The sequence below is a fragment of the Pelophylax lessonae genome (assembly GCF_965119305.1).
Source record: "Pelophylax lessonae genome assembly, chromosome: 4".
Lineage (NCBI taxonomy): Eukaryota > Metazoa > Chordata > Amphibia > Anura > Ranidae > Pelophylax > Pelophylax lessonae.
In genome coordinates, this window is record NC_138771.1 from 56,815,772 (window position 1) to 56,828,362 (window position 12,591).

At 41.6% G+C, this 12,591-nt stretch overlaps 1 protein-coding gene across 1 annotated transcript in view; it reads left to right on the forward strand.

The window, feature by feature from the left end:
* The window catches only part of LOC309552337 (aminopeptidase N-like), a 73,587-nt gene extending 64,601 nt beyond the window's left edge, over positions 1–8,986 (forward strand). The window contains exons 19-20 of the mRNA XM_082253250.1: positions 5,955–6,036; positions 8,445–8,986. Coding sequence (XP_082109376.1) covers positions 5,955–6,036; positions 8,445–8,600 — 238 coding nt within the window. The 3' untranslated portion in view covers positions 8,601–8,986. The remainder of the gene's footprint in view (positions 1–5,954; positions 6,037–8,444) is intronic.
* The last annotated feature ends 3,605 nt before the right edge of the window (positions 8,987–12,591 follow it).

The window sequence follows — 12,591 nt, forward strand, 5'->3', positions numbered from 1 at the left end:
CTGTGGGACAGCCACCGACATAAGGCTTTTAAAACTGTGCGTCTCCACCAGACGGAATGACAGCATTTCAAAGGCCAAGAATTTTGAAATGCTGGCATTCAGGGCCAGGGATCGCAGGTGGGTAGGAGGGTACTTCCTCTTCCTCTGAAGTGTTTGGGAGATGGAAAGCTGAACGCTTCCACGGGACATTGTGGAGATGGTTGGTGACCCAGGTGGTGGTGTTGCTGACAGATCGTCTGTTTGCGGGGTGGTAGGTGCCGGTATCACTACAGAGGTGGATGGAGAGGCCGAGACTGCAGCAGAAGAGGAAGCAGGAGGAGCCAGAGACCATTCTTGGTTTTGAAGGTGTCTACTCCACTGCAGCTCGTGCTTTGCACTTAGATGCCTGATCATGCAGGTTGTGCTCAGGTTGAGAAGGTTTATGCCTCGCTTCAGGCTCTGATTGCACAGGGTGCAAACCACTCGTGTCCTGTCATCAGCACATTTTCTGAAGAACTTCCACGCTAGAGAACTCCTTTGAGCTGGCTTTGGTGCGCTCGGTCCCTTGCTGCGTTGGGCAGTAGCAGGCGTAGTGTCTAGGGCACAGCCGCTCCGCTTCTGCACCCTGCTCACTCTTCTGCTGTGCTGGTGGCTCTGTGCGACCACCGCCTCTTCCAACAAACTACTCAGGTCACCTGCATGACCTTCATTCCATGTGGAGTCAAGGAACTCATCGTCCTCCACATCATCTTCCACCCAGTCTTCACCCCTGCCCTCCTTGTCGGTCTCCACAATCCTGAGTGCCGCAGCAGTTGGCACCTGCGTTTCGTCATCATCGGAGACGTGCTGCGATGGTCCTTCCATGTACTCATCTTGAGAAATAAGTGGTTGGGCATCGCTGCACTCAATCTCTTCCACTTCTGGGGCAGGGCTAGGTGGATGGCCCTGGGAAACCCTGCTGATAGAGTCATAAAAAAGAGGAAGAGACTGCTGCATGACTTGGGGCTCAGACTGCTTGCCTGATTTGCAAGGGGGTGAGGTGAAAGACGGTTGGACATTGGCTGCAGGTGCCAACTCTGACCTTTCTGCAGTAGACTGGGTGGGAGACAATGTGAAGGAACTGGAGGCACTGTCAGCAACCCAATCTACTATCGCCTGTACTTCTTCTGGCCTCATCACTTCTAGAGATGCCCTACCAAATACTGCTGCAGGTTCGGTCGCCTACTCACACTTGAGGAAGGTGTTTCACTTGTGCGTGTAGCTGGCACAGATCGACCACGTCCTCTCCTTGCAACAGGAGCTCTACCAGCAGCACCAAGACCCAGGCCACAGCCCCTATTTGACGGTCTCCTCATATTTCTGTAATTTATGATCTTGCCCTAGAAAGGTGTTTATTGAATAGCGGAACAAAACAACAACAGTATCGCACGGGTGTATCCCACAGTCAAATATGCAAACTATGCCGCAATTTATTTTTTTTTACCCCAAAAGGGTGTTCATTAAATAGCGGAATAGAAAAACAGTATACAAATACAACGGGTGTATCTCACAGTCAAATATGCAAAGTATGACGCAAATTTAATTTTTTTCACCCCAAAAGGGTGTATATTGAATAGCGGAATAGAAAAAAGGATATAAAATGGTGTATCTCACACGTACAAACACAGACTAGGCCCCTTTTGTACCCTAAAGGGAGGATGAGGAAGAGGAGTAGGAGGAGTTCAGAACAGGAGGCAAACTGAAGCTCCCTGCAATCCTTGGCGGTGGAAGGAGATGCGCCAAACAAATTTAAAAGGTGTATCTCACATGTACCGATACAGACTATGCCGTAATTTATTTTTTACACTCCAAAAGGGTGTATATTGAATAGCGGAATAGGAAAAATTTTATAAAACGGTGTATCTCACGCGTACAAACACAGACTAGGCCCCGACTACAATTTTTTGTACTCTAAAGGCAGGATGAGGATGAGGAGTAGGAGGAGTTCGGAACAGGAGGCAAACTGAAGCACCCTGCAATCCTCGGCGGTGGAAGATGCGCCCCAAAAGATTGGAAGGTGTATCTCACACGTACCGATACAGACTATTCCGCAATTTAATTATTTTTACCCCAAAGGGTGTAGATTGAATAGCGGAATAGAAAAAAATTATATAACGGTGTATCTCACACGTACAAACACAGACTAGGCCCCGATTACAATTTTTTGTACCCTAAAGGCAGGATGAGGATGAGGAGTAGGAGGAGTTCGGAACAGGAGGCAAACTGAAGCACCTTGCAATCCTCTGCGGTGGAAGATGCGCCCCAAAAGATTGGAAGGTGTATCTCACACATACCGATACGGACTATGCCGCAATTTAATTCTTTTTACCCCAAAGGGTGTAGATTGAATAGCGGAATAGAAAATTTTTTATAAAACGGTGTATCTCACACGTACAAACACAGACTAGGCCCCGATTACAATTTTTTGTACCCTAAAGGCAGGATGGGGATGAGGAGAAGGAGGAGTTCGGAACAGGAGGCAAACTGAAGCACCCTGCAATCCTCGGCGGTGGAAGATGCGCCCTAAAGATTGGAAGGTGTATCTCACACGTACCGATACAGACTATGCCGCAATTTAATTCTTTTTACCCCAAGGGTGTAGATTGAATAGCGGAATAGAAAACATGATATCAAAAGGTGTATCTATCTCACACGTACAGACCCAGACTAGGCCCCGATTACTATTTTTTGTACCCCAAAGGCAGGATGAGGAGTAGGAGGAGTTTGGAACAGGCAGGAGGCAAACTGAAACACCCTGCAATCCTCGGCGGTGGAAGATGCGCCCCAAAAGATTGGAAGGTGTATCTCATACGTACCGATGCAGACTGTGCCGCAATTTAATTCTTTTTACCCCAAGGGTGTAGATTGAATAGCGGAATAGAAAATATGATATCAAAAGGTGTATCTATCTCACACGTACAGACCCATACTAGGCCCCGATTACTATTTTTTGTACCCCAAAGGCAGGATGAGGAGTAGGAGGAGTTCGGAACAGGCAGGAGGCAAACTGAAGCACCCTGCAATCCTCGGCGGTGTAAGATGAGCCCCAAAAATTGGAACGGTGTATCTCACACGTACCGATACTGACTATACCACAATTTAATTCTTTTTACCCCAAGGGTGTAGATTGAATAGCGGAATAGAAAATATGATATCAAAAGGTGTATCTATCTCACACGTACAGACCCAGACTAGGCCCCAATTACTATTTTTTGTACCCCAAAGGCAGGATGAGGAGTAGGCGGAGTTCGGAACAGGCAGGAGGCAAACTGAAACACCCTGCAATCCTCGGCGGTGTAAGATGAGCCCCAAAAATTGGAAAGGTGTATCTCAAACGTACTAATACTGACTATGCCACAATTTAATTCTTTTTACCCCAAGGGTGTAGATTGAATAGCGGAATAGAAAATGTGATATCAAAAGGTGTATCTATCTCACACGTACAGACCCAGACTAGGCCCTGATTACTATTTTTTGTACCCCAAAGGCAGGATGAGGAGTAGGAGGAGTTCGGAACAGGCAGGAGGCAAACTGAAACACCCTGCAATCCTCGGCGGTGTAAGATGAGCCCCAAAAATTGGAAAGGTGTATCTCACACGTACCGATACTGACTATGCCGCAATTTAATTCTTTTTACCCCAAGGGTGTAGATTGAATAGCGGAATAGAAAATATGATATCAAAAGGTGTATCTATCTCACACATACAGACCCAGACTAGGCCCCGATTACTATTTTTTGTACCCCAAAGGCAGGATGAGGAATAGGAGGAGTTCGGAACCGGCAGGAGGCAAACTGAAACACCCTGCAATCCTTGGTGGTGTAAGATGAGCCCCAAAAATTGGAAAGGTGTATCTCACACGTACTGATACTGACAATGTCGCAATTTAATTATTTTTACCCCAAAGGGTGTAGATTAAATAGCGGAATAGAAAATATGATATAAAATTGGTGATTTTTCAATAGCACATGTGAACACAGCAGTGTCTTATGTCAGTCAGCTCTGCTGCAGGCTATGAAGGGAAAAAAAAAAAAGAAAATTCCCCTTTAAGTTTGTAATTTTTAAATAGATTAGTACAGACTATGCCACAATTTAATTTTTTTTAACCCAAAAGAGTGTATATTGAATAGTGGAATAGAAAAAAGTGTATAAAATTGAAAATCACTCAATAGCACATGTGAACACAGCAGTGTCTTATGTCAGTCAGGTCTGCTGCAGGCTATGAAGGGAAAAAAAAAAGAAAATTCCCCTTTAAGTTTGTAATTTTTAAATAGATTAGTACGGACTATGCCACAATTTAATTTTTTTAACCCAAAAGGGTGTATATTGAATAGTGGAATAGAAAAAAGTGTATAAAATTTAAAATCACTCAATAGCACATGTGAACACAGCAGTGTCTTATCACAGTCAGCACTGAAGCAAAAACACTGCACACAACTGACTGATAAAAATAGATTTTTTTCTCCCTCCTCCTCCTCCTCCTCCTCAGTGGGCTTAACTGAGGGCAAAACGATTGTGTTCACTGCACCAACCCCCACACAGCAAAATCGATGTAGAACACTGACCCTGCCTATTCTCCAGCCTCGCCCTAATATTCTTGATAAGATCGTTCACTGGCACTGCACAACCAACCCCCCACACAGCAAAATCGATGTAGAACACTGACCCTGCCTATTCTCCAGCCTAGCCCTAAAATGCCCTAATAACTCGCCCTGCCTGCACTCCGACCTGTCCCTGCATTCTTTTCGGACACAATACAATTTTTCACTGTCTGTCCCTAATCAGCAGCCAGCACGTATGATGTGTGCTCTCTCCCTAATACTACAGCAGAATTACGCAGCGCGCTGGGTCTCGAACTTATAAAGACATGGTCACATGCTTCAGATGGCCAATCACAGCTACTAATACATTAGTAGGCATGGCTGGGATGGCTTAAGGCACACCAACTAAACGCTTGTTGATTGGCTGTTGAAAGCCCGCCATTAAAAGCGTGCCATTACATACAAAACAGGAAGTAAAATGACCGAACACGGATTTTAAACCCGAACATACAGTAAAGTTTTCAGGTTCGGGTAACAAAAATCCAATTATTCGGTACGAACACGAATAATACAGTCCGTGTTCGCTCAACACTACTCATATTATATGGTTTTGGCAAATCTAATGGAAAAAATCTTCAGAAAATCTTATAGTGTGTATGGCCCATTAGTATGCAATCAGGCAAGCCCTTGCACTACATAGTTGAAGGTTATGCCCCGTACACACGTAGCGATTGTCGGCCGTAAATATTCGGCCGCCGAACGATCGGCCGATTGTCGGCTTGTTAGTATGATGCTTCCGACAACCGACAGCGACTTTTCGGCCGAACAGAATCTGTTGTGCAGGCATTAACATTTTTGTTTGCCAACACCAGAACGGCCGATTGTTCGCCAGTCAGTACAGAATTCGGCCGACAAACAGCCGATTAGCAAGACTGGGCATGCTCAGAAAAGAAAAAACACACGGAAAGTTAACCATCACATGACATCACTTCTGCAGTCAGCTGTTGTTGGCCGACAAAATTCATGTGCAGTCTTTTGCAGTTTTCAGCCGACAGGACAGCACCGGACAAAAGACGGCCGATCGTTCGGCCGACATTCGCTACGTGTGTAAGGGGCTTAAATCTTAAGGAAATCTAACCACAAAAGTTGTATAGTGTGTATCCAGCTTTACAAAATGAGAACTCTCTGGGTCATTGCTTTTTTTTACCTGCCAAGTAAAGCAGAAAAAACTATTAATTCTAAGGTCTAATGAGCAGGGCCCTCTGATTCCTACTGTACTGAATTGTATTGTAATTGTACTCTCTGCCCTTATGTTGTAAAGCCTTACCTAAACTGTTGGCGCTATATAAATTCTTTATAATAATAAAAATAATTTGTTCTTATTTTTTCTCTCTAGCTTTGCAGGCACCATATCTTCCTTTGGTAGCCTGATTACAGGAGTGACTAGAAGATTCTCCACTGATTTTGACCTGCAACAGGTGGGTATTTTATTTCTAAAGTAGTAGTTAGAAGTGCACCGAATTTAAATCTTGGTAACGAAAATTCAGGATGCACTTGGCCGAAATCGAAAATTACAGTTTTTAAAAATCTATATATTTTTTCATATATAATTGTATTATATTCGACTTTTTAATTATTCTCATGAATTTAAATGAATATGAATTTTTTGTCGCCCATTATCGGCACCTTTAGTGCAAGAAAAGCTCAAGAAAAATGCATCCCTTTTTGTTCAATTGGGTCACACCATGAGCACAGTAAAATCGTGGTAAAATTGCAGCAAAATCGTGGCAAAATCACATGCGCTTTCAGAGCCATTATCGGCACCTTTTTCTCTATCGGCAGAATGCCGAAAACACCACTTTCGGTCGATATGTTTCGGCCGCTGAAAATTTGGTGCCTCTCTAGTAGTAGTAGGTAAAAAGAAGAAATTTGTGCTGCAATAGATTATAGATCTTGGGTCTCCAAACCATGGCCCTCCAGTTGTTCAGGAACTACAATTCCCATCATGCCTAGTCATGTCTGTGAATGTCAGAGTTTTGCAATGCCTCATGGGATGTGTAGTTCTGCAACAGCTGGAGGGCCATAGTTTGGAGATCCCTGTTATAGATTATAAACATTTACAACTAAGTTGATCAATGATCTATTTAGACTTGTTTTGTTTCAAATGCAATTTTAGGCATTGATATACCTCCTTCGACCCAGGGTTTCTGTCCAGACAGTATGGTCGCCTACTGACTTGCCACCATCAACAGGCAGTTTAAAGTCTGTGTTTAGTCAAAAAATGTTTTAAAAAATCAACACTAGGGATATTAACTCCCTTAGCGGTAACCCCCGAGCGTGACTCGGGGGGGATTTTTCATGCTACTATCGGTATCCCCGAGTCACGCTCGGGGTAGATGTGCAGAGCCTGCAGCGAGGTTCCTTACCTTCTCCTGGCAATCCAGCGATGATCTCGCCGCTCGTCCGACTTCCTGATTGCGTTCCCTGCAGCAGCAATGGCGCATGGGAGCGGAACTGGGAGGGAAATTCAAAAGTTGCACCAAACAAACACATAAAAAAAATTATATTTTATATATATATATATATATATATATATATATATATATATTATATATTATATATGTATATACATATAGTAGACATCCAAGATGTGATAAATTTAAAACACAAACGCATGAATTATAATCTAATCAATAATATAATTTTATTATATATTATACAATATATATATATATATATATATATATATATATACACATATACATATATATCATATATTATATAATAAAATTATATTATTGATTAGATTATAATTCATGCGTTTGTGTTTCAAATTTATCACATCTTGGATGTCTACTAGACTCTTGTTTTTTTCAGGTTTAAGTCGTCAGTAATTACTAAGAATTGTAGGCCTATAATACATAACGCCAAATTTCCATGCAAAAAATTGTACCGCTTTTGGTACAGAATTCCTGACATAATCATACCGCCAGGGAGGTTAATTACAGTCATTACAGTGTGTCCCTTTAGTTGAAATCTTTAGTCATCTTATTCTCCCCTATGCTCGCTGCCATCATTTTCCAGTGAAAAAAACAATCTATGAATGGAAAATGACTGATTGAATAAAAGCTCCTCCTCCTCCACTCATACACAGTACATCTTCTATGAAAGGAGGAGGGTGGCAGGAAAATGCAGTTATTGTTGGCACTCTGGCCTCATTTATAGGGGCATACCTATCCTTACATCTGTGCAAAGGGCTGTTACATTGTCTGCGTTTAGCGACCCACACCTGCATAACAGTCACATTGGGACTAGCAGCTGTATCCATGCAGCCATTGTTTACAAATAGACATGCATGGGATTGCCTGCACATGGATGCATGGAATACCTATGCATCCTGTACGGACAAAGACTGCCTTTGCATGGGTGCATGGACAGGTACACCTGTGTGAATGGGGCCTAAGCCCCCCGCTTACATTGGAGCGACTTGTCATGCGATTTGACAGGTCAAATAGCATGACAAGTAGCACCCTGGTGCCAGCGATGACACTGTTCAAAACGGTGCGACACTGACTTTGCGGTGCCGCATCGATTTAAAAAAGTAGTACATGCATTACTTTTGGTGATTTCTGGTGCCACTTCAATAGACATCTGTGCATGAAGCCGCACTGATGTCCTCAAAGTCGCACCTGAAGTCACACTGAGATGCAGGTGAAGTAGCACGATTTCAAAGTCGCAGTCAATGTGAACGGGGGCTGAAGGTCACTTTTATTAAATGAAAAATATTACCATGCACATTACGTGTCATAAATACATAGATGTGTAAGAATCCATTTAGGATTTTGTTATTTGATCGTTTATGGCAATCATTTACCTTTCTCGCCAGCTTGAACAGTTTAAAAAGGATAATCAAGGAATTGGGTTCGGCACAGCCTCACGAGCCCTGGAGCAATCAATAGAGAGGACCAAGGCAAACATCAAATGGGTAAATGAAAACAAAGCGATCGTTCAGAAATGGTTTGAAGATGCTGTGAAGCCATAAAAGTGTATACTGTCACCTCTACCTGATACTTGTGAAGATCAAGTTTACCAGCCACACGTGCCTCCGACAAGGACTGCTTGCTACCCCCCACAATTTATAAAGCCACAATGACAACAAAGAGGTTTTACAACGTCTTTTACAAGATATAATCTACATTGATTCCTTCTGCTAGTTCACGATTCTGTCATTGGTTTCTATGAACTTCCTTGCTAAAGTGACTGAGAAACCCGTTTTGCCAAATCTTACTTGAACATTTGCTGCAAACCTTCCATGTACATATAGCGGGGAACTTGCTCTTATTTCTCAGGATTTAAACAGTATGCTTATCTTTTTTGGAAAATGATCCTGCTCTCACTTATATATAGGATGTTAGGGGGTCTAAATGACATGAAGCAGGAGAGAATGACCATAGCGTGATGAACTGGAACAGCTGTTTTCATATGCTGCCTTCTGGGATTGTCTCCTTCCTAGCAAATCCTGTCATTGACATAACGAAGAATGGCAGGTCTTAAATCCCAGGGTGTTATTACTTACCTACTTGTTCCTGCTCCCATTGCTGATGTAAAAAGTCCAGCAGTCTTCACCATTGAGGGGGTGGGGGGTGCATAAATTCCCAAACACAATGGGGTCCATGCATAAAAAACTTGCTGTGCAAATGTCTCAAGCAGTTGCCCAGGCGTGACTGTCATTTGCCTAATTAGTTATTTCCCATGATTGTCAGCTCCCTCTACTGGCCATAATGCTGTATTGTCCCGATTGAGCTACTTCAGGAAAATACAGCATTATGGCCACTAGATGGAGCTGATGATCATAGGAAATAAACCTATTAGGCAAATTACATTTAATTATTTGTGGCGGCTGTGCAAAAAACATAAGTCATTCGCACAGCAAACTTTTTATATATAGACCCCAAAATGTCTTTTACAGTTTACAGCAGCCTTTCTCAACCCTTTCAATACAGAGGAACCCTTAAAATAAAGTTCCACTCTCAGAGAACCCCTGCTAAAAATGACTATAGATACAACTAATAATACATAATTGTGATGATCAGTGGGAAGAATGTTCCTTTCACTTGTGGCAATTGGCAAGAAGTCCCTACGTTTTCCAGATAGCTAAAAAGATGAATGGTGTCAGTGGGAACTTATCTGAATTTCAGAAATTGCTCATTGCTCAAGGAACCCCTAGCAACCACTGGAGGAACCCTGGTTGAGAAATCCTGGTTTACAATATGACTTGTGAAGTGCTTCATCTGTCCAATAAACCTTCCAGGTTGGTGGATACCCTAATGCAGCCTTTCTTAATTAGGGTTCCTCCAGAGGTTGCAAGGAGTTCCTTGAACAAATGGCAACTTCTGCCTCTCAGATGAGTAACCACTGGCACCAAAGACCAGAAATGTAAGGAACATTTTTGTAATTTACCATTACACTAACATTAATGTACTGTGAACCTCTGACATAGTAATCATCAGCAGGGGAGCCTGGGAAGTTAAAAAGCTTGAGAAAGGCTGCCCTAATGTGTTAAGGGGAAAATATATGAGCAATATTGATATTGCGTCCGACTTGAGATCCCAGGATCAAGAAGTGTCTGGTACCTCCACCTAAGTCATTCTCTCTCTACAATAACTGGTATGTTGGAACCAATTCATATTCCATGTTGCTTAATAGACCTCACCAAATACATGGTTATATATCTGAGAGCCTAAAGAGATGTATATTTCTTTTAAAACAAACAAATATATTGTACCATTATTTATACCTTTACAATCTTTATGTAAATAATATGATATCGTCTTTTCATAAACCAGAGAGAGACACTGGGGAAAAATTGTTATTTTGTTTTACATATTAGAATGCAGAAATAAAATGTTAATAGTAAACCTTTATTTTGTCATTTGTTTTTCTAATCAGGAAGATGTTATGTTATGATGTTGATGCAATAAAAGAAATAACTTAGAGGTTGAAAGCAGAGAATTATTTTATTGTGGTGTTTTAGCTGTCAATGCACAATTAAAGACAGGAAAAAAATGAAATATAGAAAAGGGGGGTTTAAGGATGACCTCCAGGTAGGTATTCAAAAGTATAAAATTTACAATTTTTAATATTACACAGATTAAAAATTATTACATAATCATATAAAAGTTTAACAATAAAATATTGCATAAAGCACTTTGTTCGAATGTGTCTACGTGTTTTGTGGGTTGTCCTCTTCTCCAGGACTACATCCAGGAGTGTGCGTAGATTGAGTACTTATCATAATCTTTAATCAAAGAAGAATTTAATTTATTATAGAACAATACCAAAAATACATAAAAAACAATAGATCAAATAATCTGTATCACAGAGATCTCAGCATCATAACAGAGAATATTTTCTGTCTGAAACAGAGATAAAAACCAAGAAAAATAAAAAAACACACAACATAACACGCCATAAAGCAAAACATATATAACCCTCACCCCAGACCCAGCTGGACTGGTTTTACAGTGCCTTGAAAAAGTATTCATACTCCTTGAAATTTTACACATTTTGTTATGTTACAACAAAAAATATAAATCTATTTTATTTGGATTTCATGTGATAGACCAACACAAAGTGGTACATAAAAAAAAAGTGGAAGGAAAATGATAAATGTTTTTCATAATTTTTTACAAATAAATATGTGAAAAGTGTGGTGTGCATTTGTATTCAGCCCCCCTGACTCAATACTTTGTAGAACCACCTTCCACTACAGTTATAGCTGCAAGTCTTTTTGGGGATGTCTCTACCAGCTTTGCACATCAAGAGAGTAACATTTTGCCTGTTCTTCTTTGCAAAATAGCTCAAGCTCCTTGAGATTGGATGGAGAGCATCTGTGAACAGCAATTTTCAAGTCTTGCCACAGATTCTCAATTCCATTCAGGTTGTGACTTTAACTGGGCGATTCTAAAACATGAATATGCTTTGATCAAAACCATTTGATTGTAGCTCTGGCTGTATATTTAGGGTCGTTGTCCTGCTGGAGGGTGAACCTACACCCCAGTCTCAAGTCTTTTGCAGACTCTACAGGTTATTAACAGGTTTTCTTCTAAGACTGCCCTGTATTTGGCTCCATCTATCTTCCCATCAACTCTGACAAGCTTTGCTGTCCCTGCTGAAGAAAAGCACAACATGATGCTGCCGCCACCATGTTTCACAGTGGGGATAGTGTGTTCAGGGTGATGTGCAGTGTTAGTTTTCTGCTACACATAGCATTTTGCTTTTAGGCCTAAAAAGTTCATTTTGGTCCCTTCTGACCAGAGCACCTTCTTCCACATGTTTACTGTGTCCCCCACGTGGCTTCTCGCAAACTGCAAATGGGACTCTTATGCCTTTCTTTCAATAATGGCTTTCTTCTTGCCACTCTTCGATAAAGGCCAGATTTGTGGAGTGCACGACTGATAGTTGTCCTGTGGATTCTCCCACCTGAGCTGTTTATGTCTGCAGCTCCTCCAAAGTTACCATAGGCCTCTTGGTTGCTTCTCTGATGAATGCTCCCCTTGCCCGGCCTGTCAGTTTAGGTGGACGGCCATGTCTTGGTAGGTTTGCAGTTGTGCCATACTCTCAATTTTCGGATAATGGATTGAACGATGCTCTGTGAGATGTTCAAAGCTTGGGATATTTTTTACCCACATTACAGAACTTTAATCATCCTATAACCATCTGGGAATGAAAACCTATAGTTCAAACAGATTTCACCAATGACAGTATCACCTACAGAGAGTAACAGCAACAATCATGAGTAACTATCCATTGCAACACAAATTTACCACCATTAAGTTAAGTAATCTATCAAGCATCGGCACCGGTCCTCAGGAAGGATGTGCTAGAACTGGAGAGAGTCCAGAGAAGGGCAACAAAAATAATTAGGGGAATGGAGGACATCAGCTATGAGGAAAGACTACAAGCACTGGACTTATTCTCTCTCTCGAGAAGGGACGATTGAGGGGGGATATGATATCAATTTACAAATACTG